At 43.0% G+C, this 25658-nt stretch overlaps 1 protein-coding gene across 1 annotated transcript in view; it reads right to left on the reverse strand.

Moving 5' to 3' along the window:
• The window catches only part of LOC139228820 (probable E3 ubiquitin-protein ligase HERC1), a 426955-nt gene that overhangs the window by 250588 nt on the left and 150709 nt on the right, over positions 1-25658 (reverse strand). The window contains exon 31 of the mRNA XM_070860235.1: positions 8654-9429. Within this exon, the coding sequence (XP_070716336.1) occupies positions 8654-9429 (776 nt within the window). The remainder of the gene's footprint in view (positions 1-8653; positions 9430-25658) is intronic.

Here is a 25658-nt window from a genome sequence, read left to right on the forward strand (position 1 = left end):
TGCCCCTTTTTATGCTTCACCCTTCACACCCCTACCTCCAACAACTCCATCAACAATCTTTAATTCTTCTACAATGGCACTTCTTTTATAAGTAATTGAAATACTTGCAAGTTATTCAAAAAAAAACTAGCATCAAAGACAACTGTTACTTTTGACTTTGAGCAACTGGATAATAAAAGATCACTGGCACCAGTGCAGATTTTGTACCTCTAAATTTGCTGGTAGAATTGAATGACACATTGGTTTGGCAGACTGTCATTCGGTTTCAGAGGCCTCAGTTTGAATCCATTTTGGACAGAGTTGTTCCACAAACCAACTCCCTCATTTGCACTTGGTTCTGTGGATTTACCCTTCACCCTTCCCTGGATCCCTCGTCATTATTCTTGGTCCTTTCACGGATACTCGCTCCTCTGGTCCACCGTATTAGCCGATATGCACTAACACACGAGTGTACTACACACTGCCACTGAATACCAGGATCAACCTCTGCTGGCTCATGGTTGGCTTTGCACACATTCTTGCCCTTGTTTTTCCCCACTGGACAACTTCACCAGCACCTCCACTAATGTTCTACCCATTAAATGGCTCCTGGATCCATCACTGTCCACAACCGGGCACTGGTTCAGACACTCCAAGCGGATTCCGTACTATCTACATCGAATTCATCCCACCATTGAGCCTCAGACTTCAACTTTGAACTGTTTCATATCGTCATCTCCTTGCCCTCCATATATGACCCTGACATCGTCATTGCAGCATGCCCCTTTAGTGTTCCTTAGTCATGAGATATGTTCCACATCTTTGCCCCCCTAAAGTCCACGAGGTACAGACTGGAGCATATCTGACGCACACCTGGTTTAGCCATCCATTACCAAATCTTGGTAGACCACTTCCAAGCCCTACCGAGCTTTATTCTTCTTTACCAAAGTAGTAGCAGGACATTTAGAAAATCATAATACAGTCAAGCAGAGTCAGCATGGTTTTATGAAAGGGAAATCATGTTTGACAAATTTCCTGGAGTTGTTTGAGGATGTAACGACTAGGGTGGATAAAGGGGAACCAGTATTTTGTCATGTATTTAGATTTGTAGAAGACATTCGATAAGGTGCCACATAAAAGGTTACTGCACAAGATAAGAACTCATGGGGTTGAGGGTAATATATTATCATGGATAGAGGATTGGCTAACTAACAGAAAACGGAGCGTCATTTTCAGGTTGGCAAACTGTAACTAGTGCGGTGCCACAGGGATCAGTGTTGGGGCCTCAACTATTTACAATCTATATTAATTACTTGGATGAAGGGACCGAGTGCAATGTAGCCAAATTTGCTGATGATACAAAGATAGGTGGGAAAGGAAGTTGTAAGGAAGACACAAAGAATCTGCAAAGGGATATAGATAGGCTGAGTGGGAAAACATTTGGCAGATGGAATATAATGTGGAAAAATGTGAGGTTATCCACTTTGGTAGGAAAAATAAAAAAAAAATTATTATTATTTAAATGGGAAGAGATTAAAAAATGCTGATGTACAAAGGGATCTGGGGGTCCTTGTACATGAAACTCTTTTTGGAGTTCACCTGCAAAAACATAAAACATTAAACGGTGCCACCCGACCTGGGTGACACTCCAGACATTTACAAGGCCCTTTTTTTTGTTTTTTTTGTGTTTTTCTTTTTTTGTTTTTTTTTGGGCACTAAAATCACAATTTTCCCCAGTGCCCCCTATAAAAGGGAAGGGGGACACTAAAAGCACCGGCAATTAAAACAAATTAAACTTAAAAACGTAAAATCAAATTAAAATTTGGTTGCCGGGCGTGATGATGCACTCCAGTCCCTCCGGTGCCCACCTCTCGCGGAAGGCCGCGAGCGTACCGGTGGACACCGCGTGCTCCATCTCCAAGGACACCCTGGACCGGATGTAAGAGCGGAAGAGAGGCAGGCAGTCAGGTTGAACGATCCCCTCGACCGCCCGCTGCCTGGACCGGCTGATGGCACCCTTGGCCGTGCCCAGGAGCAGTCCTACGAGGAGGCCTTCGGACCTACCCGCTCCCCTCTCCTTGTACATGAAACTCTTTTGAGTTAACCTGCAAAACATAAAACATGTATCCGTGCCACCCGACCTGAATGACACACACAAGACATTTACAAGGCCCTTTTTTGTTTTTTTTTTGGGGTTTTTTTGTGTTTTTTTTTTTTGGGCACTAAAATCAAATTTTTCCTTTTTCCAGTGCCCCCTATAAAAGGAGAGGGGGACACTAAAAGCACCGGCAATTAAAAACAAATTAAACTTTAAAACGTAAAATCAAATTAAAATTTGGTTGCCGGGCGTGATGATGCACTGCAGTCCCTCCGGTGCCCACCTCTCGCGGAAGGCCGCGAGCGTACCGGTGGACACCGCGTGCTCCATCTCCAAGGACACCCTGGACCGGATATAAGAGCGGAAGAGAGGCAAGCAGTCAGGTTGAACGATCCCCTCGACCGTCCGCTGCCTGGACCGGCTGATGGCACCCTTGGCCGTGCCCAGGAGCAGTCCTACGAGGAGGCCTTCGGACCTACCCGCTCCCCTCTCCTTGTACATGAAACTCAAAAAGTTAGCATGCAGGTGCAGCAACTAATTAGGAACACAAATGGAATGTTGGCCTTTATTGCAAGTGGGATGAAGTATAAAAGTAGGGAAGTCCCACTACAACTGTACAGGGCATTGGTGAGACCACACCTGGAGTACTGCGTACAGTTTTGGTCTCCTTATTTAAGGGGGGTTACTTGTATTGGAGGCAGTTCAGAGAAGGTTCACTAGGTTGAGTCCTGACATGAAGGGGTTGTCTTATGAAGAAAGGTTGAGCAGGTTGGGCCTATACTCATTGGATTTTAGAAGAATGAGAAGTGATCTTATTGAAATGCATAAAATTCTGAGGGGGCTTGACAGGGTAGATACAGAGAGGATGTTCCCCCTCGTGGATGATTTGAGAGTAGTGGCCGGCTTTGAACATAAGAACATAAGAAGTAGGAGTAGGCCATTTGGCCCCACGAGCCTGCTCTGCCATGTAATAAAATCATGCCTGATCTGATCATGGACTCAGCTCCACTTCCCTGCCCACTACCCATAACCCTTTACTCCCTTATCGCTCAAAAATCTGTCTATCTCCGCCTTAAATATATTCAATGACCCAGCCTCTACAGCTCTCTGGGGCAGAGAATTCCATAGATTTACAACCCTCAGAGAAGAAATTCCTCCTCATCTCAGTTTTAAATGGGCGGCCCCTTATTCTATGTTCCCTAGATTTAATTTCCCCTATGGGTGGAAATTTACTCTCTGCATCCACCTTGTCGAGTCCCCTCATATGTTTTGATAAAGTCACCCCTCATTCTTCTGAACTCCAATGAGTATAGGCCTAAACTACTCAACCTATCTTCATAAGTCAACCCCCTTATCTCCGGAATCAACCAAGTAAACCTTCTCTGAACAGCCTCCAATGTAAGTATATTCTTCCTTAAATATGGAGACCAAAACTGTACGCAGTACTCTTGATGTGGCCTTATGAATACCCTGTACAGTTGCAGCAGGACTTCTCTGCTTTTATACTCTATCCCCCTTGCAATAAAGGCCAACATTCCATTTGCCTTCCTGATTACTTGCTGTACCTGCATACTAATTTTTTGTGTTTCATGCACAAGGACCTGCAGGTCCCTCTGTGCTGCAACACTCTGCAATTTTTCTATTCTTTCTGCCAAAGTGGATAACCTCACATGTTCCCACATTATACTCCATCTGCCAAATTTTTGCCCACTCACTTAACCTGTCTATATCCCTTTGCAAATTTTTTGTGTCCTCCTCACAATTTGCTTTCCCACCCATCTTTGCATCATCAGCAAACTTGGCTACATTACACTCGGTCCCTTCATCCAAGTCTTAATATAGATTGTAAATAGTTGAGGCCTCAGCATTGATCCCTGCAGCACCCCACGAGTTACTGTTTGCCAACCGAAAAATGACCCATTTATTCCGACTCTGTTTTTTGTTAGTTAGCTAATCCTCTATCCATGCTAATATATTACCCCCAACCCCGTGAACTTTTATCTTGTGCAGTAACCTTTTATGTGGCACCTTATCGAATGCCTTCTCGAAATACAAATACACCACATCCACTGGTTCCCCCTTATCCACCCTCCTTGTTACATCCTCAAAGAACTCCACCAAACTTGTCAAACATGATTTCCCTTCCATAAAACTATACTGACTCTGCTTGATTGAATTATGCTTTTCCAAATGTTCCGTTACTGCTTCCTTAATAACAGACTCCAGCATTTTCCCATTAACAGATGTTAGGCTAACTGGTCTATAGTTTCATGCTTTCTGTCTGCCTCCTTTTTTAAAAAAAAACAGGGACATTACATTTGCGGTTTTCCAATCCGCTGGGACTTCCCCAGAATCCAGGGAATTTTGGCAGATTACAACCAATGCATCCACTATCTCAGCAACCACGTCTTTTAAGACCCTAGGATGTAAGCCATCAGATCTAGGGGACTTGTCCACCTTTAGTCCCATTATTTTACCGAGTACTACTTCTTTAGTGACAGTGATTGTATTAAGTTCCTTCCTCCCTATAGCCCCTTGATTATCCATTATTGGGATGTTTTTAATGTCTTCTACTGTGAAGACTGATACTAAATATTTGTTCAACGTCTCTGCCATTTCCTTGTTCCCCATTATTATTTCTCCAGTCTCATCCTCTAGGGAACCAAAATTTACTTTAGCCATTCTTTTCCTTTTTATGGACATGTAGAAACTCTTACTATCTGTTTTTATATTTCATGCTAGTTTACTTTCATAATCTATTTTCCCTCTCTTTATTATTTGTTTAGTCATTCTTTGCTTGCTTTAAAAGTTTCCCAATCCTCTGGCCTCCCACTAGTCTTGGCCACATTGTTTTCAATTTATCATCCCTTATTTCCTTAGTTAGCCACAGATGGTTATCCCTTCTCTTACAGTCTTTCTTTCTCATTGGGATATATTTTTGTTGAGAGTTATGAAATATCTCCTTAAATGTCTGCCACTGCTCATCAACCGTCCCATACTTTAATCTATTTTCCCAGTTCAATTTAGCCAACTCTGCCTTCATACCTTTGTAGTCTCCTTTCTTTAAGCTTAGGACACTGGCTTGAGATCCAACTTTCTCACCCTCCAACTGAATTTGAAATTCAACCATTTTATGGTCACTTATTCCTAGAGGATCCTTTACTAGGAGATTGCTTATTAATCCTGTCTCATTACACAGTGCCAGATCTAAGATGGCCTTCTCCCTGGTTGGTTCCGCAACGTTCTGTTCAAGGAAACTATCCTGGATACACCCTATGAACTCTTCCTTAAGGCTACCCTGGCCAATTTGCTTTGTCCAATCAATAAGAAGGTTAAAATCGCCCATGATTATTGCCATTCATTTTTTACAAGCTTCCATTATTTCTTGATTTATACTCCGTCCAACAGTGTAGCTACTGTTAGGGGGCCTATAGACTACGCCCACCAGTGACTTTTTCTCCTTATTATTCCTTATCTCCACTCAAACTGATTCAACATCTTGATCTTCTGAGCCAACATCTTGATCTTCTGAGCCAACATCTCGCTAACGCACTGATCTCATCTTTTATTAACAGTGCTATCCCACCTCCTTTTCCTTTCTGTCTGTCATTCCAAATTGTCAAATACCCCTGAATATTTAGTTCTCAGTCTTGGGTCACCTTGCAAACACGTCTCTGTAATGGCTATCAGATCATACCCATTTGTATCTATTTGTGCTGTCAACTCATCTATTTTGTTACAAATACTGTGTGCATTGAGATAAAGAGCTGTTAAATTTGGTTTTTTACCATTTTTTCCTGCTTTGACCCTTCTTTCTGATTCACCTTTATGTTTATACATTCTGTCCCTTCCTGGCACGCTCTGGTTTTCCCCAGTGCTACTGGACGAGTTCCTAGTTACGCCCAATATTGTAGCTTACGGAGGCAGGTGGGTATTGGACAATGTGTTTCAAGGTTTTCCCGAATTGGTCGAGGGTATTTATTTCTGGGATTTTTTTGCCTCTCCAGTAGGCTACTCGTGGATGAGGGCATGATAGGATTTATGATGCTCGGTGATATCACGATGAGAAGGGATGATACAGTCTTAATAGACCAATTAGTCTTTACCTATATGCCAATTTTTGTATGTCTAAATTAAGGAGCTCATCTGAAGACATTAGAGAGGTAGTCAGTTTTGGTCTCCTCACAAAGTGGGTGATATTGAGGGCACAGAGGAGGAGCACTAGACTATTTCCCAGTTAGTTATCCAGATAGGCTAAACGAGTTGGAACACTTGAGATGCGTAGACTTGGGGGTGATCTTATTGAGGTTTATAAAATGATGAAGGGAATAGATTGTGTTCTAGTTGACAGTTTGTTCCAATTAAATAGGTTAGGGAGGACCAGGGGTAACAATTTTAAGTTGTGCAAGGCCAGATCTAAGTTAGATATCAAGAGAGGTTCTTTTTCCAGAGATTAGTAGACCTTTGGAATAGGCTGCAGTTTCATGTGATAGATGCCGATTCGCTGAATTCCTTCAAGGTAGAGTTGGACATCACTTTTTATAATAGCTAGGTACTTCAGGGAATTCCGGGCCAGAATGATCTCCTGGACCAGTTTTGATCGCCAAGAGAAGAATTTCCCAGATTCCGCCCCCTCCGCAATCCCCAAATTGACCTGGATTTTTAATCTTTTCCCAGGAGATCACATGGTTTTGGGTGGGTTGTAGAGTATATATTGTGATACACAAGGTATTACAATTATGGGACAGGCTGGATGGACTAGATGGTCTTTACCTGTCTGGCAATGTACGCATAGGTAGACCAGAGAGACTCCGTGATGGTGAGGAACAAATTGCCCTATCTAACTAAATATTCAGCAACTCCGTGTTCTTTCCAGTTTACACTGCAGTTTAGTACAGCAGGCGTTTTGTTATTTTACTATTTTCTGAGGAAGTCAAGCCTGAAACTACTATAACTTTACATTTCATTATTACTTCTGTTCACATCCATTTACTGGTTGATATATCGGTTTTGCAGCTTCTAGCCTAAGGCACAGTCCAATGAAGTGTGTAATCTACCACCTTCTGAAGTCAAGGAAGATCAGCTGAGGCACGTAATAAAGTTTGAAGTAGCAGACAACACTGCAAGGGTTGGAACAAAGCGTGAAAGATGGGACGTATTTCCATACAGTAGTTGAACTGCTAGCATACTAAAGAGTTATATGTTTTCGGATTAACAGTGTCCAAAATATAAAGTTAAACAGAAACAGCACAATTGTAATAAAGACGAATTTTTTTATATTCATTCATGGGATCAACTAAAACCGCCTATTTCTAATCCCATAACATTGCCAGTCTCCGCCTCGGCTCATCTGCTGCTAAAACCCTCATCCACGCCTTTGTTACCTCTAGACTTGACAATTCCAACGCACTCCTGGCTGGCCTCCCACATTCTACCCTATGTAATCTAGAGGTTATCCAAAACTCGGCTGCCCTTGTCCTAACTCGCATCAAGTCCTGCTCACCCATCACCCCTATGCTCACTGACCTACATTGGCTTCCGGTTAAGCAACGCCTCAATTTCAAAATTCTCATTTTGTTTTCAAATCCCTCCATGGCCTCGCCCCTCCCTATCTCTGTAATCTCCTCCAGCCCCACAACCCCCCACATGTCTGCACTCCTCTAATTCTGCCCTCTTGAGCATTCCTGATTATAATCGCTCAACCATTGGTGGCCATGCCTTCTGTTGCCTAGGTCCTAAGTTCTGGAATTACTTGCCTAGACCTCTCTACCTCTCCTCCTTTTAAGATGCTCCTTAAAACCTAGTTCTTTGATCAAGCTTTTGATCAATTCAGAGACAAGTGTGCTACTATCTGAGGTACGGCTTACGGAATTACTTTGTTATGTAACTTAATGAGGGCACACTTAGCTAAACATGTATTGCAACTATCTAAAGCTGAGCGTTGCTGATATGCTGTATTGTTCAGCATAGCGAAGGATCACTTACATGTTCAAATGAACACAGTTAATGCTGTGTTACTGTAGTCCCAAGTCAAGTTACTAGAGCAGTTACTCATTGCATCACTAATGCAGTTAAGAAAGCATGTCTTATGTAGTTACTCTATTTTAGAATAATATGCCTTAATCGTGTAGCTTATAAAAAAAAATCCCTTAATCCTAAAGTTCAACAATCAATCTGCCAATTCTAAAATGATTTTTTTTTAAAAAAACATTTCAAGTAAAGCAGCACTGTTGCTACCCTTCAAGGTCACTATTGAAAATGTTGTATGCTAAACAGATGACACCTGTCTCTTCCCAAATTCATGTGGCAGGCAGGAGGTACACTGTTACAAATGCAATAGTCTCACTGGATTATTGGATAGTTTTAATAATCTAGAGATAGCTGGGACCAAAAGAACTGGTTCTCCGAAATAGTGAAAAACTCAAGAATAAAGGTAGATTTCATAATTACTAAGTAAGGCATATTAGTCCTTTAATGAAGCAAAAGAAAATGTTGCATCAGAAGCAGGTACCAAAAGTATTACAGTACTTTTGGTACTGTAATGAGGATAGGCAATTCTGGCTAAATATTTCTTACCTTTACTCTCCCTGGTTCCGTAATCTGCTACTAAGGAATCCAATGCACACTTGAAGATCATGATATGTGCACGCTCTAGATCAGCTAGTGAAACTACCCGTTTAATTGGACATGGCCGCACTGCCCATTTTACCATGCACCTCATTAAGTAATGAAGGACCATTCTAAGTTCAGCATTCTCCGAGGAGCTGCAGGAAGCTTTGGCACAGTCCGAACCACTTGCAGTGTTACTTGGAACAAGGAGTAAGTCCGCATATTTACCATAACTCAGTATAACACCAAGGGTTTTCATGGCCCCAACAGACATGTATGAAAGTTGCACAGCACGTAGTTCAGCTAGGAATAATTCATGGCTTTGTACATTCTTGTCACATGCGCTCTGGCAGGTTTCAATTAATTCAGCGTCCATTTTTAAAGCACATCCTTTTCGAGCCTCATTTTCTTCATTATGATCCAGTAAGTCTTTAGAAAGGACATTTGAAGATTCTCGGTTTTGTAAGCTGGAGGGGTCTTTGTGATCATCATCTGCCATAAATTTAGCAATTTCTTCATCCAGCTTTTTTTCTAGTTCAGTCTTGACAACTTTCTCAGGAGGTTCTTTATTTTGTGTCATCTTGCTGCATATTTCAGGCTCTTCGTGGACTCCTGTCAAGTAGGTCAGGTCCAATAACATGGAAGGTTTAAGACCCTGGAATCTGGTGATGTCAAAGCGATAAGACTTGCAGGGTTCCAGGGTGGAGAGTGGTGTGTCACTGGGAGACCAAGAATTCAGGAAGCTTTATTAGCAGATGTTACAACACAATGATGAAGGGAGAATGAAAGCGAAAAAGAAAAATAAAAGATGTGAAAAGAGAGAGTAAAATAGAGAAGTACTAAAGAAAATGGTCAAAAACTAAAAATATACAGAAACAGAATAGATAAAAATTGGACAGGAGATGATGCAGGAACCAAAATTAAATAGAAACAATGCTTTTATTAATCATTTATAATGTAACACAGCTTCATCAGTCCAATGTTCTCCATATTTATGCATGCAAATATTCCAAGAATTTGCTAGATTTACATTGATGGATAATCCCAATTTTTTTTGTCAATCATGAAATCTCCAACAACCTCTTCCCCATTGTTAAGATAATGTTATCACTTAAACCCAGACCATTCCAGATTCCAAAATAACTCCCCATTCAATTCAATTAGAGGTGCTCTTGAGCACCAGTGGAGATGGTCAGTCAGACAAACTGGCAAAGACAGGCAAACCCATAAGGTGAAATGCAATCAGAAATAGTACTAGTCCAGGAGAAATTCATTTCTTCACTATCCTTGACTTCAGTGTAGTTAAAGGCTGATTTCTTCGGAATGTTTAAATTTATCTGTGGCTGTATAGAAAATGATGCCGCTGGTAACCTGGCAGCGTTTTAAAACATCCAGCAGGAAAAAGCCTCAAGTGTACTGAAGATAGGAATAATCATAAAGATTAAATATCATTCTTTACAAAATTCAACCTCCATGTTCAAAAATAAAAGTTGCCATCATATCAAAGGAAGCTCAATGACCAGTGCCTTGAAGAATTTCAAGCCAACTGTAGCCATTCTGAAGTAATCTCTGCTCCTCCCACACCATATACCAGGTCTAATTTTAAATCTTTAATAGTTCATTCTTTGAAAGGAATTGAGACCCTAAGCACACCAGCACACAAAGTAAGTAACTTTCTGGAACAGAGAGAAACACAACAGGGAAGTTATGGCAGCAGCTATGTATTGAATGCTGCATTCAACTGAAAAAAGCATTATTTAAGGTAGGTAAAACATTCTCATTTGTTTACCAGCTACATACATGAATGTTTCTAGCACCTAATCACATTTAAGAAGCATCTCAAAGCCTTTCACATAAAAAACAAACTTACATTATTATAGCACCTTTCACATCCTCAGGATGATCTCAAACACAACACAACCAATACAGCACTTTTCAAGTGTAGTCACTTTTGCAATGTAGGTAATCACAGTAGATAAGTTGTACACAGCAAAGGCCCACAACAGAAAAGATAAAAGGTCAGATAATCTGTTCTAGTGTTGTTAGTTGAGTGATAAATGTCAATCAGGGCACCTGGAGAATTACCTCGTTCTTATTCAAAGAGTGCCATGGAAGCTTTTGTATGGGCAAATGGGACTTTGGTTTAACATCTCATCCAAAAGACAGTACCTGGGGTTATGGTAGCATAGTGGTTATGTTACTGGACCAGCAATCCAGAGGCCCGGACTAATGCTCCGGAGACGCGGAACTAAACCAACCATGGCAGCATGGGAATGTAAATTCAATTAATTAATTAACTGAATCTGGAATAAAAAATACGAGTATCGGTACTGGTGACCATGAAACTATCGGAATACTGTAAAAACCCATCTGGGGAAATCTGCCGCCCTTACCTGGTCTGGCCTATATGTGACTCTAGACCCACAGCAATGTGGTTGACTCCTAACTGCCCTCTGAAATGGCCCAGCAAGCCACTTATACAAGAAGGTGGCTCAACACCACCTTTTCGAGGGCAATTAGGTTTGGGCAATAAATGGTGGCCTTGCTGGAGACACACTCATCCCGAGAATTAATTAAAAAAAAAAACTCAGTCAGTGCAGCACTCCCTCAGTACTTTATTGAACTTTCAGCCTAGATTATGTGCTCAAGACTCTGGCGTGGGGCTTCAACAGACATCATCATCATAGGCAGTCCCTCGGAATCAAGGAAGACTTGCTTCCACTCTTAAAATGAGTTCTTAGGTGGCTGAACAGTCCAATACGAGAGCCGCAGTCTCTGTCACAGGTGGGACAGATAGTCAGTGAGGGTAAGGGAGGGTGGGGCAGATTTGCCGCATGCTCTTTCTGCTGCCTGCGCTTGATTTCTGAATGCTCTTGGCAATGAGGCTCGAGGTGCTCAGCGCCCTCCCGGATGCACTTCTTCCACTTAAGGCGGTCTTTGGCCAGGGAATCCCAAGTGTCGGTGGGGATGTTGCACTTTATCAGGGAGGCTTTGAGGGTGTCCTTGTAACCTTTCCTCCGTCAAACTTTGGCTCGTTTGCCGTGAAGGAATTCCGAGTAGAGCGCTTGCTTTGGAACTCTCGTGTCTGTCATGCGGACAATGTGGCCTGCCCAGCGGAACTGATCAAGTGTGGTCAATGCTTCAATGCTGGGGATGTTGGCCTAGTCGAGGACGGTAATGTTGGTGCATCGGTACTCCCAGGGGATTTGCGGAGGCATCATTGGTGGTATTTCTCCAGCGAATTGAGGTGTTTACTGTACATGGTCCATGTCTTTGAGCCATACAGGAGGGCGGGTATTACTACAGCCTTGTAGACCATGAGCTTGGTGGTAGATTTGAGGGCCTGGTCTTCAAAGACTCTTTTCCTCAGGCGGCCGAAGGCTGTATTGGCGGACTGGTGGTGGTGTTGAATTTCGTCATCAATGTCTGCTCTTGTTGATAACAGGCTCCTGAAGTATGGGAAATGGTCCACATTGTCCAGGGCCACATCGTGGATCTTGATGACTGGGGGACAGTGCTGTGCGGTGAGGACAGGCTGGTGGAGGACTTTGTCTTACTGATGTTTAGCATGAGGCCTATGCTTTCATACACCTCAGTAAATACGTCGACTCTCTGTCCTGGAGTTCAGCCTCTGTAGGTTCTCTATCAACAGACAACCTTCTGACCCACAGTCAAGAGTGCTACCACTGTTTTATTGCATGTTATACCAACCTCTGTCGTCGAGCTACAGTCCACGGTTGAGCCCTGCGTCTGCGCACATAGAGGTTGAACACCAGGACATAGTCGAAGCGTATGAAAGCACGGGCCTTATGTTAAACATCCGTAGACAAAGGTCCTCCACCAGCCTGTCCTTGCCGCACAGCACTGCCTCCCAGTCATCAAGATCCACGCGCGACCCTGGACAACGTGGACCATTTCCCATACCTCGGGAGCCTCTTATAAGAACATAAGAAACAGGAGCAGGAGCAGGCCATACGGCCCCTCGAGCCTGCTCTATCATTTAATACTATCATGGCTGATCCGATCATGGACTCAGGTCCACTTCCCTGCCCGCTCTCCATAACCCCTTATTCCGTTATCGTTTAAGAAACTGTCTATTTCTGTCTTAAATTTATTCAATGTCCCAGCTTCCACAGCTTTGAGGCAGCGAATTCCACAGATCCACAACCCTCAGAGAAGAAATTTCTCAGCTCAGTTTTAAATGGGCGGCCCCTTATTCTAAGATTATGGCCTCTTTTCTAGTCTCCCCTATCAGTGGAAACATCCTCTCTGCGTCCACCCTGTCAAGCACCCTCATAATCTTATACGTTTCGATAAGATCACCTCTCATTCTTCTGAATTCCAGTGAGTAGAGGCCCAACCTACTCAACCTTTCCTCATAAGTCAATCCCCCTCATCCCTGGAATCAACCTTGTGAACCTTCGCTGAACTGCCTCCAAAGCAAGTATATCCTTTCGTAAATATGGAAACCAAAACTGCACGCAGTATTCCAGGTGTGGCCTCATCAATATCCTGTACAACTGTAGCAAGACTGCCCTGCTTTTATACTCCATCCCCTTTGCAATAAAGGCCAAGATTCCATTGGCCTTCCTGATCACTTGCTGTACCTGCATACTATCCTTTTGTGTTTCATGCACAAGTACCCCCAGGTCCCGCTGTACTGTAGCACTTTGCAAACGTTTTCAATTTAAATAACACCTTGCTCTTTGACTTTTTTCTGCCAAAGTGCATAATCTCTCACTTTCCAACATTATACTCCATCTGCCAAATTTTTGCCCACTCACTTAGCCTGTCTATGTCCTCTTGCAGATTTTGTGTGTTCTCTTCACACACTGTTTTTCCTCCCATCTTTGTATCATCGGCAAACTTGGCTACGTTACACTCGGTCCTTTCCTCCAAGTCGTTAATATAGATTGTAAATAGTTGGGGTCCCAGCACTGATCCCTGCGGCTCCCCATTGGTTACTGATTACCAACGCGAGAATGAACCATTATCCTTACTCTCTGTTTTCTGTTCATTAGCCAATCCTCTATCCATGCTTATATATTACCCCCAACCCCATGAACTTTTATCTTGTGCAGTAACCTTTTATGTGGCACCTTGTCAAATGCCTTCTGGAAGTCCAAATACACCACATCCACTGGTTCCCCTTTATCCACCCTGTCCGTTACATCCTCAAACAATTGTAGCAAATTTGTCAAACATGACTTCCCCTTCATAAATCCATGCTGATTCTGTCTGACCGAATTTTGCTTTTCCAAATGTCCTGCTACTGCTTCTTTAATAATGGACTCCAACATCTTCCCAACCACAGATGTTAGGCTTACTGGTCTACAGTTTCCTGCTTGTTGTCTGCCTCTTTTTTTTTTTTAAATAGGGGCATTACATTTGCAGTTTTCCAATTTTCTGGGACCTCCCCAAAATCCAGGGAATTTTGGTAAATTACAACCAATGCATCCACTATCCCTGCCGCTACTTCTCTTAAGCCCCTAGGATGCAAGCCATCAGGTCCAGGGGATTTATCCACCTTTATTCCCATTCTCTTACTCAGTACCACCTTCTTAGTGATTGTGATTGGGTTAAGTTCCTGCCCCCCGCTATAACCCCTTGATTATCCACTATTGGAATATTATTAGTGTCCTCTACCATAAAGACTGATACAAAATATTTGTTCAGAGTTTCTGCCATCTCCATGTTCCCCATTACTAATTCCCTGGTCTCGTCCTCTAAGGGACCAACATTTACTCTAGCCACTCTTCCTTTTTATATACCTATACAAACTCTTACTATCTGTTTTTATATTTTGTGCTAGTTTACTTTCATAATCTATGTTCCCTTTCTTAATCATTTTTTAGTCATCCTTTGTGGCTTTTAAATGCTTTCCAGTCTTCTGTCCTCCCACTACGTTTGGCCATATTGTATGCCCTTGTTTTTAATTGGATACCATCCTTTATTTCTTCAGTTAGCGACGGATGGTTATCTTTTCTCTTACTCCCTTTCCTCCTTACTGGAATATATTTTTCTTGAGAGTTGTGAAACTTCTCCTTAAATGTGTAAAAACTCAAAATTGTGCATAGTGCACAAACACATGCATAGTATTACTCAAGTCAGGAAATTAGAGGTGTAAAAAGGGGAATACAATAATCATGGGGGACTTTAATCTTCACATGGACTGGCCAAACCAAATTTCCAGTAATAGTGCAGAGGACGAATTCATGCAATGCATTCAGGATAGTTTTCTAGATCAGAATGTCGAGGAACCAATTAGGGAACAGGCTATTATAAATCTAATATTGTGCAATTAGACGGGGTTAATTAATAACCTTGTAGTCAAGGAATCTCTGGGGAAGAGTGATCATAATATGATAGAATTTTATATTGGATTTGAGAGTGATTTTGTTAATTCCAAAACTAGGGTCTTAAATCTGAACAAAGTAACCTACATAGGGTGTGAGGGACGTGTTGGCTGAATAGATTGGGAAACTAGATAAAAAGATATGATACAAAAGCAAAATACTGCAAATGCTGGAATCTGGAATCTGCAATAAAAACAGAACATGCTTGAAATCTCAGCAGGTCAGGCAGCATCTGTGGAGAGGAAGCAAAGTTAACGTTTCGGGTCGATGATCCTTTGTCAGAACTGGAGAGTGTTCAAAAAGAACAGATTCTTAATAAGCACTGACAGAACAAAAGGGAAGGCCTGTGATAAGTTGGAAGACAAGAGAGGTTAGAGAGACAAAAGGGATGATGGCCCAAATTCAAATGGTAATGCCAGGAGTTAGAAAAACATTAGTCAAGATCGGGTGTAAATGATGGGATAATGACCAACTGCCATTAGAGACAAGGAGAAAAAAAAAAGAAACAGGCTCTGAGGGGGGCGGGTGGGGGGGGGAAGGAAAGGGAGCCAAAGATTGGCAGCGGCGACGCTTTGACATTGTTGAACTCTATGTTGAGTCCAGAAGGCTGTAAAGTGCCTAAACGAAAGATGAGGTGCTGTTCCTTGAGCTTATGTTGAGCTTCGATGGAACAGTGTAGGAGACCGAGGAGAGAGAGGTCAGAGTGGGAATGGAGTGGAAAATTAAAGTGACAGGCGACCGGAAGTCAGGGTCACACTTGCGGACTTAACGGCGTGGTTGTAACTAATTACATGACTACTCTGATTGGTTTGATCAGACATAAAATAATCCCTGCAAAGGCAGATTTTAAGTTAGACCCCAGAAACCACATGACTGCAAGGCCATTTCGCTTTATTTTTTTATTAAAAAGAGCAATGCAATTGATCCGTAGGAACCATGTGACTGAAAAATATCTTTGGCCATTGGCAGCCTGTACTCACTGGTCCCTGGAAACCACATGAACACAAGCAACGGCAGTATAATGACAAAGCCACATCATGGAATCACTTCAACTATTTTTTCTTTGGCATCCAAAAACATTCCCTTCAAAATATCTTGTTTTTGGGTCAGCCAACTGTATGATGTGGAGAAATCCATTACAAAGTTTAAGAGGATCCAACACAAATCAGTGAGATTTTTATAGATAGAATTCTGTTTCTTTCTTTATTCATTTCTGGAATATGGATGTCGCTGGCAAGGCCAGCATTTATTGCTCATCCCTAATTGCCCTTGAGAAGGTGGTGGCGAGCCGCCTTCTTAAACCGCTGCAGTCCGTGTGGTGAAGGTACTCCACAGTGCTGCTAGGGAGGGAATTCCGGGATTTTGACCCACCGACAATGAAGAAACGGCAATATATTTCTAAGTCAGGATGCTGGGTGACTTGGAGGGAAACTAGGAGGTGATGGTGTTTCCATGCGCCTGCTGCCTTTGTCCTTCTATGCTGTAGGGGTCACGAGTTTGGGTGGTGCTGCCGAAGAAGCCTTGGTGAGTTGCTGCAGTGCATCCTGTAGATGGTAAGCAGAGCAGCCACAGTGCACCGGTGGTGAAGGGAGTGAATGTTTAAGGTGGTGGATGGGGTGTCATTCAAGGAGGCTGCTTTGTTCTGGAAGGTGTCAAGTTCTTGAGTGATTTTGGAGCTGCTCTCATCCAGGCAAGTGGAGAGTATTCCTTCACACTTTTGACTTGAGCCTTGTAGATGGTGGAAAGGCTTTGGGGAGTCAGGAGGTGAGACACTCGCCACGGAATACTCAGCCCCTGAGTTACTCTTGTAGCCGCCGTATTAATGTGGCTGGTCCAGTTAAGTTTCTGGTCAATGGTGACCCCCAGGGGATTCGATGATGTTAATGTTCATTAAATGTCAAGGGGCAGTGGTTGGACTCTCTCTTGTTGGAGAAAGACATTGCCTGGCACTTGTGTGGCACAAATGTTACCTGCCACTTATCAGCCCAGGCCATCCAGGTCTTGTTGCATGCGGGCATGGACTGCTTCATTATCTGAGGAGTTGCAAATGGAACTGAACACTGTGCAATCATCAGGAAACATCCCCACTTCTGACCTTATGATGGAGGGAAGATCATTGATGTAGCAGCTGAAGATGTTTCAGGCTAGGACACTGAAGAGCTCCTGCAGAGATGTCTTGGGGCTGAGATAATTGGCCTTTAATAACGACAACCATCTTCCTCTGTATTAGGTATGACTCCAGCCAGTGGAGAGTTTTCCCCGATTCTCACGGATTTCAGTTTCACTAGGGGTCTTTGATGCCACACTTGGTCAAATGCTGCCTTGATGTAACTCTCATCTCATTGAGAGTAGACTGATGAGGCGGTACTTGGCCGGATTGGATTTGTCCTGCTTTTTGTGAGCAAGACATACCTGGGAAGTTTCCACATTGTCAGGTAGATGCCAGTGTTGTAGATGTACTGGAACAGTTTGGCTAGGGGCATGGCTAGTTCAGGAGCACGGCTAGTTCAGGAGCACAAGTCTTCAGCAGCACAGCCAGGATGTTGTTGGGCCCATATAGTCTTTGCTGTATCCAGTGCGATCAGCCGTTTCTTGATATCATGTGGAGTGAATCGAATTGGCTAAAGACTGACTTCTGTGATAGAAACATAGAAAATCGGTGCAGGAGTCGGCCATTCAGCCCTTCGAGCCTGCACCACCATTCAATATGATCATGGCTGATCACGCATTTCGGTACCCCATTCCTGCTTTCTCTCCATACCCCTTTAGCCGTCAGGGCCACATCTAACTCCCTTTTGAATATATCTAATGAACTGGCCCCAACAACTTTCTGTGGTAGAGAATTCCACATGCCCACAACTCTCTGAGTGAAGAAATTTCTCCTCATCTCGATCCTAAATGGCTTACTCCTTATCCTTAGACTGTGACCCCTGATTCTGGACTTCCCCAACATCGGGAACATTCTTCCTGCATTTAACCTGTCCAATCCTGTCAGAATTTTATGTTTCGATGAGATCCCCTCTCATTCTTCTAAATTCCATTGAATACAAGCCTAGTCGATCCAGTCTTTCTTCATATGTCAGTCCTGTCATCCTGGGAATCAGTCTGGTGAATCTTCGCTGCACTCCCTCAATAGCAAGAATGGCCTTCCTCAGATTAGGGGACTAAAACTGTACACAATATTCAAGGTGTGGCCTTACTCAGGCCCTATACAACTGTAGTAAGACCTCCCTGCTCCTATACTCAAATCCTCTCGCTATGAAGGCCAACATGCCATTTGCCTTCTTCACCGGCTGCTGTACCTGGATGCCAACCTTCAATGACTGATGTACCATGACACCCAGGTCTCGTTGCACCTCCCCCTTTACCAATCTGTCACCATTCGGATAATAATCATCCCTACTGTTTTTAACCACCAAAGTGAATAACCTCACATTTATCCACATTATACCGCATCTGCCATGTATTTGCCCACTCACCTAACCTGTCCAAGTCACCCTGCAGCCTCTTAGCATCTTCCTCACAGCTCACACTGCCATCCAGCTTAGAGTCATCTGCAAACTTGGAGATATTACATTCAATTCCTTCATCTAAATCATTAATGTATATTGTAAATAGTTGAACCTTGCAGTACCCCACTGGTCACTCCCTGCCATTCTGAAAAGGACCCGTTTATTCCTACTCTCTGCTTCCTGTCTGCCAACCAGTTCTCTATCCACGTTAGTACATTACCCCCAATACCACGTGCTTTAATTTTGCATACTAATCTCTTATGTGGGACCTTATCAAAAGCCTTTTGAAAGTCTAAATACACCACATCTACTGGCTCCCCCTTGTCCACTCGACTAGTTACATCCCCAAAAGATTCTAGAAGATTTGTCAAGCATGATTTCCCTTTCATAAATCCATGCTGACTTGGACTGATCCTGTCACTGCTTTCAAAATGCACTGCTATTACATCTTTAATAATTGATTCCAACATTTTCCCCACCACCGATGTCAGACTGACCGGTCTATAATACCCTGTTTTCTCTCTCTCCTTTTTTAAAAAGTGGCGTTAATTAGCTACCTTCCAGTCCATAGGAACTAATCCAGAGTCTATACAATGTTGGAAAATGACCACCAATGCGTCCACTATTTCTAGGGCCACTTCCTTAAGTATTCTGGGATGCAGACTATCAGGCCCCGAGGATTTATCGGCCTTCAATCCCATCAATTTCCCTAACACAATCTGCTGACTAAAGGATTTCCTAGTTCCTCCTCCTTGCTAGACCCTCGTTCCCCTAGTATTTCCTGAAGGTTATTTGTATCTTCCTTAGTGAAGATAGAACCAAAGTATTTGTTCAATTGGTCTGCCATTTCTTTGTTCCCCATTATGACGTCACCTGATTCTCTGTAAGGGACTTCACTCATCTTTTTCTCTTCACGTATATGTAGAAAATTTTGCAGTCAGTTTTTATGTTCCCTGCAAGCTTACACTCATATTCTATTCCCCCGCCCCCCTCCCCAATTAAACCCTTTGTCCTCCTCTGCTGAATTCTAAATTTCTCCCAGTTCTCAGGTTTGCTGCTTTTTCAGGCCAATTTATATGCCTCTTCCTTGGATTTAACACTTTCCCTAATTTCCCTTGTAAGCCACGGTTGAGCCATCTTCCCGTTTTATTTTTATGCCAGACAGGGATGTACAATTGTTGAAGTTCATCCATGTGATCTTTAAATGTCTGCCATTGCCTATCCACCGTCAACCCTTTAAGTATCATTCGCCAGTCTATCCTAGCCAATTCACGTCTCATACCGTCGAAGTTACCTTTCTTTAAGTTCAGGACTCTAGTCTCTGTATTAACTGTGTCACTCTCCATCTTAATGAAGAATTCTACCATATTATGGTCACTCTTCCCCAAGGGGCCTCTCACAACAAGATTGCTACTTAATCCTCTCTCATTACACAACACCCAGTCTAGGATGGCCAGCTCTCTAGTTGGTTCCTCGACATATTGGCCTTGAAAACCATCCCTTACACACTCCAGGAAATCCTCCTCCACTGTATTACTATCAGTTTGGTTAGCCCAATCTATATGTAGATTAAAGTCACCCATGATAACTGCTGTACCTTTATTGCACGCATCCCTAATTTCCTGATGGTGGGGACCTCAGGAAGAGGCCGAGATGGATCATCCATTCGGCACTTCTGGCTGAAGATGGTTGCAAACTGTTCAGCCTTGTCTTTTGCACTTGCGTGCTGGGCTCTGCCATCACTGAGGATGGGGATATTCATGGAGTGTCTTTCTCCCGTTAGTTATTTAATTGTTCACCACCATTCAGGACTGGATGTGGCAGGACTGCAGAGCTTTGATCTGATCCGATGGCTGTGGGATCGCTTAGCCCTGTCTATAGCATGCTGCTTCCACTAATTAGCATGCATGTAGACCTGTGTTGCTTCACCAGGTTGGCACCTAATTGTTAGGTATGCCTGATGCTGCTCCTGGCACATTCTGCTACACTCCTTGTTGAACTAGGGTTGGTCCCCTGGCTTGATACTAATGAGAGTGAAGGATATGCCGGGCCATGAGGTTACACATTGTGCTGGAATAAAATTCTTCTGCTGCTGCTAATGGCACATAGCATGCCCAGTTTTGAGCGGCTAGATCTGTCATGAATGTATCCCATTTAGTACGGTGATAGTGCCACACACCAAGGAGGGTGAAGACAGGACTTCATTTCCACGAGGACTTTGTGCTGGTCACTGCTACCAGTACTGTTATGGACGGATGCTTCTGCGACAGGTCGATTGGCGAGGACGAGGTCATATAGGTTTTTCCCTTGTGTTGGTTCTCTCATCACCTGTCGCAGGCCCAATCTTGCAGCTATGTCCTTCAGGACTCGGCCAACTCTGTCAATCATGGTGCTACTGAGGCACTCTTGGTAATGGACCTTGATGTCATCAACCCAGAGTACATTCTGTGCTGTTGCTACCTGCAGTGCTTCTTCCAAGTGGTGTTCAACATGGAGGAGTACTGATTCATCAGTTAATGGAGGGCAGTAGGTGGTAATCAGCAGGAGGCTTCCTTGCCCATGCTTGACTTGAAGCCATAAGACTTCGGGAATAGGACTATTTTAGAGCCACACAAAAACTAAAAGGTTTGTAGCTTTTATTCACAGGAAGTGGGATTCTAGAGAGACAAAGCAGCAAGGAATCTCACCAATGCCAGCGGCTCTAAAAATGGTTCGTTAGACATTATAGCAGATGCTTTGGAGTAATTAGAAAGGAATAGCTTGAATTTTGCTGTTTTAAGAAATGTGTAGGGCAGGATGTGACTCTATACGAGATTGTAGAACAAGGGGATACCCATTGCTTTCATTGATTTTTGCTAGTGCCTTTTCTCACAAAGAAGTTGAAAGCTGTAGGAGTAACACGATCTGGAATTGTATCAGGAATATGCAATCCAGCTCCAGGTTTTAAGTACAGAAAGATAAGCCACCCACTGAACCTACTTTTCTTGAAACGGAGGTAAGATTATCCACCTTCCCCATCCCATTTCATGTCTTCAGTGACATGTTGAATGCAAGAGATGATCTTAAAGCATCTGTTTTGAGCATTCCTGAAAGAATTATGGCACAAGATGATATTACATTGTTAGCAGATTCACCGGTGCTCTATACTTTCCAAGTAATGGGGTAAGTGGAATGGTATGCTGATGGATGCCACCAGTACGGTCTTATGGTGGCTTAAAATGCAATCTAAAAAATATTAATTGGAAGATACAAAAGGTGCTTTTCCCAATTGGTGATTAATATCTGGGTGGATTCCACCTTTAGATTGGTGGTTTTAGACTGGTGGTAAGTCCTGCATAGGTCCGTCCACTATGCTGAAGGTGCATATCCATCATAAGAGATGAGACAACTCCCAGACGTGGAATGAAGGTGTTATCTGAAGGTCTGGTTTGGGAACACATGATTGTGTAGCAGAAGGAGCACCAGCAGCAACTATTTACACTTGCATAGTGCTTTTGATATAATAAAACACCCCAAAATATCAACTTTAGAGCACTGGTGAGACTTATAGGCATGATCAGAAAGGTTAAGTTTTGGAGTGGCTCGTGAAGGTTGTAATTCATGGAATTTATGCATTGTGCAATAGGCAAAAATAAGGATGATAGAAAAGTCAGCCAAGCAGTGGATGAGTTGCAATTCATGAAGGGCAGAACTAAGGGCAGGCGTTTCATTGGCAGTGACGTTGGGGTGGATGCAGACAATGTTGCAGTGGTTCTGATGGTGAGGGGTTATGGTTTGAAGCCAAGCTCAAGATCAAATAGTACTTCAAGGTTACACACCGCTAGCCTGAGTGAGCTGCCATAAAGAGGAATGGAGTCAAAGGATAATGTGCAGAGATTGACAGGAGCAGAAGGGAATAGTTATGTTCATAGCAATGAAGGAAATCTTCCTCACCCAAGACTTGATGTTGGTTAAACAGGTGGACAGCACAGTATTGATTGAGGAGTCCAGGATGGCAGCAGAGAAATAGAGCTGGGTGTCATCAGCTTCCACACCTACGAATGAAGTCACTTAGGGGTAACATGCAGACAAAGAAAAAGGGCAAAACATTTACTTTGGGGTTCATCCAAGGGAATTGTATGGGGGCATGACGAGTAGCCAATACAGGATATATGCAAGCTTTGTTAGTACAGGATAGCAGGGGAACCAAGCTAGGACAGTAGCACAGAGCAGAGATGACGAAGAAGTGTGGAGTATGTTGAATGCCAGAGAGCTTAAGAAGAATAAGGAGGGTTAGTGCACTGCAATGTCAGTGATAAAGGTCCTTACTACTGATCAAGGCAATCTTGGTGCTGTGCGCAAGGTGTCAGCTGGAGATTGAAAGGATTTGAAGAGGGAGTAATGAAATAAGTGGTGACAGAGCTGGGCAGTGACAAAATTATCAAGGATTAAAGAGGGAAAAAAGTTGCAGATAAGATGGCAGCTAAGAAAACAGGGACTTTTTTTTTTAAAAAGAGGGGGGCAATTATTGCACTCTTGAGGAAATGGAGCCAATGATGATGTCAGCAAGCATTGGGCTGAGGAAAGGTGGTTGTTTAATGAGGAATTGGGTTGGGAGGAGGGTTGATGGTGCATGAGATGGGGAGAAGCTATAGAGAGAATTTACGCACTTCCAATTAGTGGAATCATTGTTCAATGAGATATAATGTGTGTCCATGCCTTGGTCAAAAGGAAGGTGGCAATCAAATTTTGTCAAGTCGTGTTGCTCATGATGCCACTTAAGGAATTCTTGGTACCTGCTTTGAGAGAACTATTTTCTAATCAGGGCTTTCACACATTTCCTCCTTGTAATTGCACATGTTGGTATTTATCAATCCAAAAGGTGAAGATTGTGGAGGTCCTACCTGCTTTAGCTATTGGTTGTTCGTAGCAGAAAGGCGGCTACTTTTGTAGAACTTTGTTAATGCTCAATAGACTTCAATAGCAGCCACTCTTATTTCATCTTCTCATGGCAAAATGGTGTAACGATAATTTATAAAAGGGAAGTGATGGGCCCGTTTATCACCATGAAGTTTGTACAGCTTGTGTCCAAATTATGTCTTTTAGCAATGTGTTGAATATCTGATTTTCTTTTAATGGCAAATGATTGCATCAAAGCCAGCTTGTAACATTTTTTTTCTCAAAAATCTTAGGTCTTACGTAGCGAAAGAGTATTTTATATATGTTTCAACTGCCTCTTGTAATGCGCTTCAGAGTCTTATTCATCCAAGTTATAGGCACCGTTTATTTCTTGTATAATGACAATAACATAATTTCTAATAACGTCCCTCTGTTGTAACTGGATCTCTGAAGTCAAAGTCTGATATTCTAGAATTATCATCTTCTTGGTGGTCCTCGTTTCTCACTGCTCCACCATAACATAGGTCAACTTCCTATAAGAACGGAAGAAATCGGAGCAGGAGTAGACCATTTGGCCCCTCGAGTCTGCTCCACCATTTAATATCATGGCTGATCTGATCATGGTGAAACCAAACTGGAGTAGGGTCTTCTGCTCGTGGACAAAGCATGTTGGCACAATATGGACCAGTTTTATCATTTTATCAAAATAAATATTAATATAATGTATTCTCAAACACACAAAAGCACATTGTCATAAAATTACTTTGTTGTGAAAGCGAGTACTGCTGCTTCTTCCATAGCATTTAGTTTTTCTTGATAAGGAAAGGCTATCAAATATAAATTGTATTCCTTTCAATATAGAAATGCACTGGGATAGGTTTCAGTTTGTCCCTTTAGATGGTACTAACTATTTAAGGTGCCTGGCTCATGAACAAATACGGAAATATACTTCACCAACTTGCTAACTTCTCTTGATCAATGTTTTATCCTCAGTTGCGTTTCCATATGAACAAAAATTAGGCTATACAGGATGCAAATCTTTGCCCTATCCATATACTTCACCATAGCCATCCCTAATTTCCATCCTCACCAAAGGTGACAAACAAATAGAAACAGCAGCACTGTGGGCTCTCAGCAATCTTGCCAAGTTTTGCTGCTGTTAACAATTGCAGGTATAAAAGAATTGTTGGCACCTCACTACCTAGCAGATTGAGGTAATGGTTACAACAAATATTTTCTGTTTTAAAATTTCAAGATGTTCTGGATGTCAATAGTTGTTGCTATGGAAGGATAAAATCCCCAAATACCATTAGTTTGAGGCTCTGGGATCACTGGGGCCAAATTTTGGCCTGAGTTGCTCCTGCTTTTTTGGAGCAACTGGTTTAGAATGGAGTATCTTAGAAATTGCAATTCTCGGCATTTAGTTTGCTCCAGTTCTAGTCAGTTAGAACAGTTTCAGTTTGGAACAGATTTTTTTTTCAAAAGCGGGCATGTCCGGCCACTTACACCCGTTTTGAAAGTTTAGGCAGTGAAAACATACTCCAAACTAACTTAGAATGGAGTAAGTGTAGATTTTTGTACGCTCAGAAAAACCTTGTCTACACTTATAAATCAGGTGTAGGTTACAAATCAGGCGTAGGGAATGGGGGGGGGGTTGTTTAAAGGGAAGTTTACAAACATTAAACACTTCAGTTTTACAAATAAAGAGCCATCATCAATAATAAATGATAAATACATCAATAAATCAATCCAAAAACAATTAATAAAAAATTTAAAAAATAAATAAATAAAACATTTTCTACTTACCGACTGCAGCACCGGGAGCCCTCCAACAGCGTGTTGGGACGCCCCTCCCGCCCCCCAGTGTGTCTCTATCTCTCTGTCTGTCTGTCTCTCACTCTCTGTCAGTGTCTGTGTTTCTGACAGCGAGGGGAGGGGGTTGGGGGAGGGGGAGAAGGGGGGTGGTGGGGGAGAGGGGGAGGAGGAGGAGGAGAAGGGGGGGGAGGAGAAGGGGGGGGAGGAGAAGGGGGGGGAGGAGAAGGGGGGGGAGGAGAAGGGGGGGGAGGAGAAGGGGGGGGAGGAGAAGGGGGGGAGGAGAAGGGGGGGGAGGAGAAGGGGGGGGAGGAGAAGGGGGGGAGGAGAAGGGGGGGAGGAGAAGGGGTGGGAGGAGAAGGGGTGGGAGGAGAAGGGGTGGGAGGAGAAGGGGGGGGAGGAGAAGGGGGGGAG

Source organism: Pristiophorus japonicus, chromosome 2, assembly GCF_044704955.1.
Source record: "Pristiophorus japonicus isolate sPriJap1 chromosome 2, sPriJap1.hap1, whole genome shotgun sequence".
In the NCBI taxonomy this organism is placed as follows: Eukaryota; Metazoa; Chordata; class Chondrichthyes; family Pristiophoridae; genus Pristiophorus; species Pristiophorus japonicus.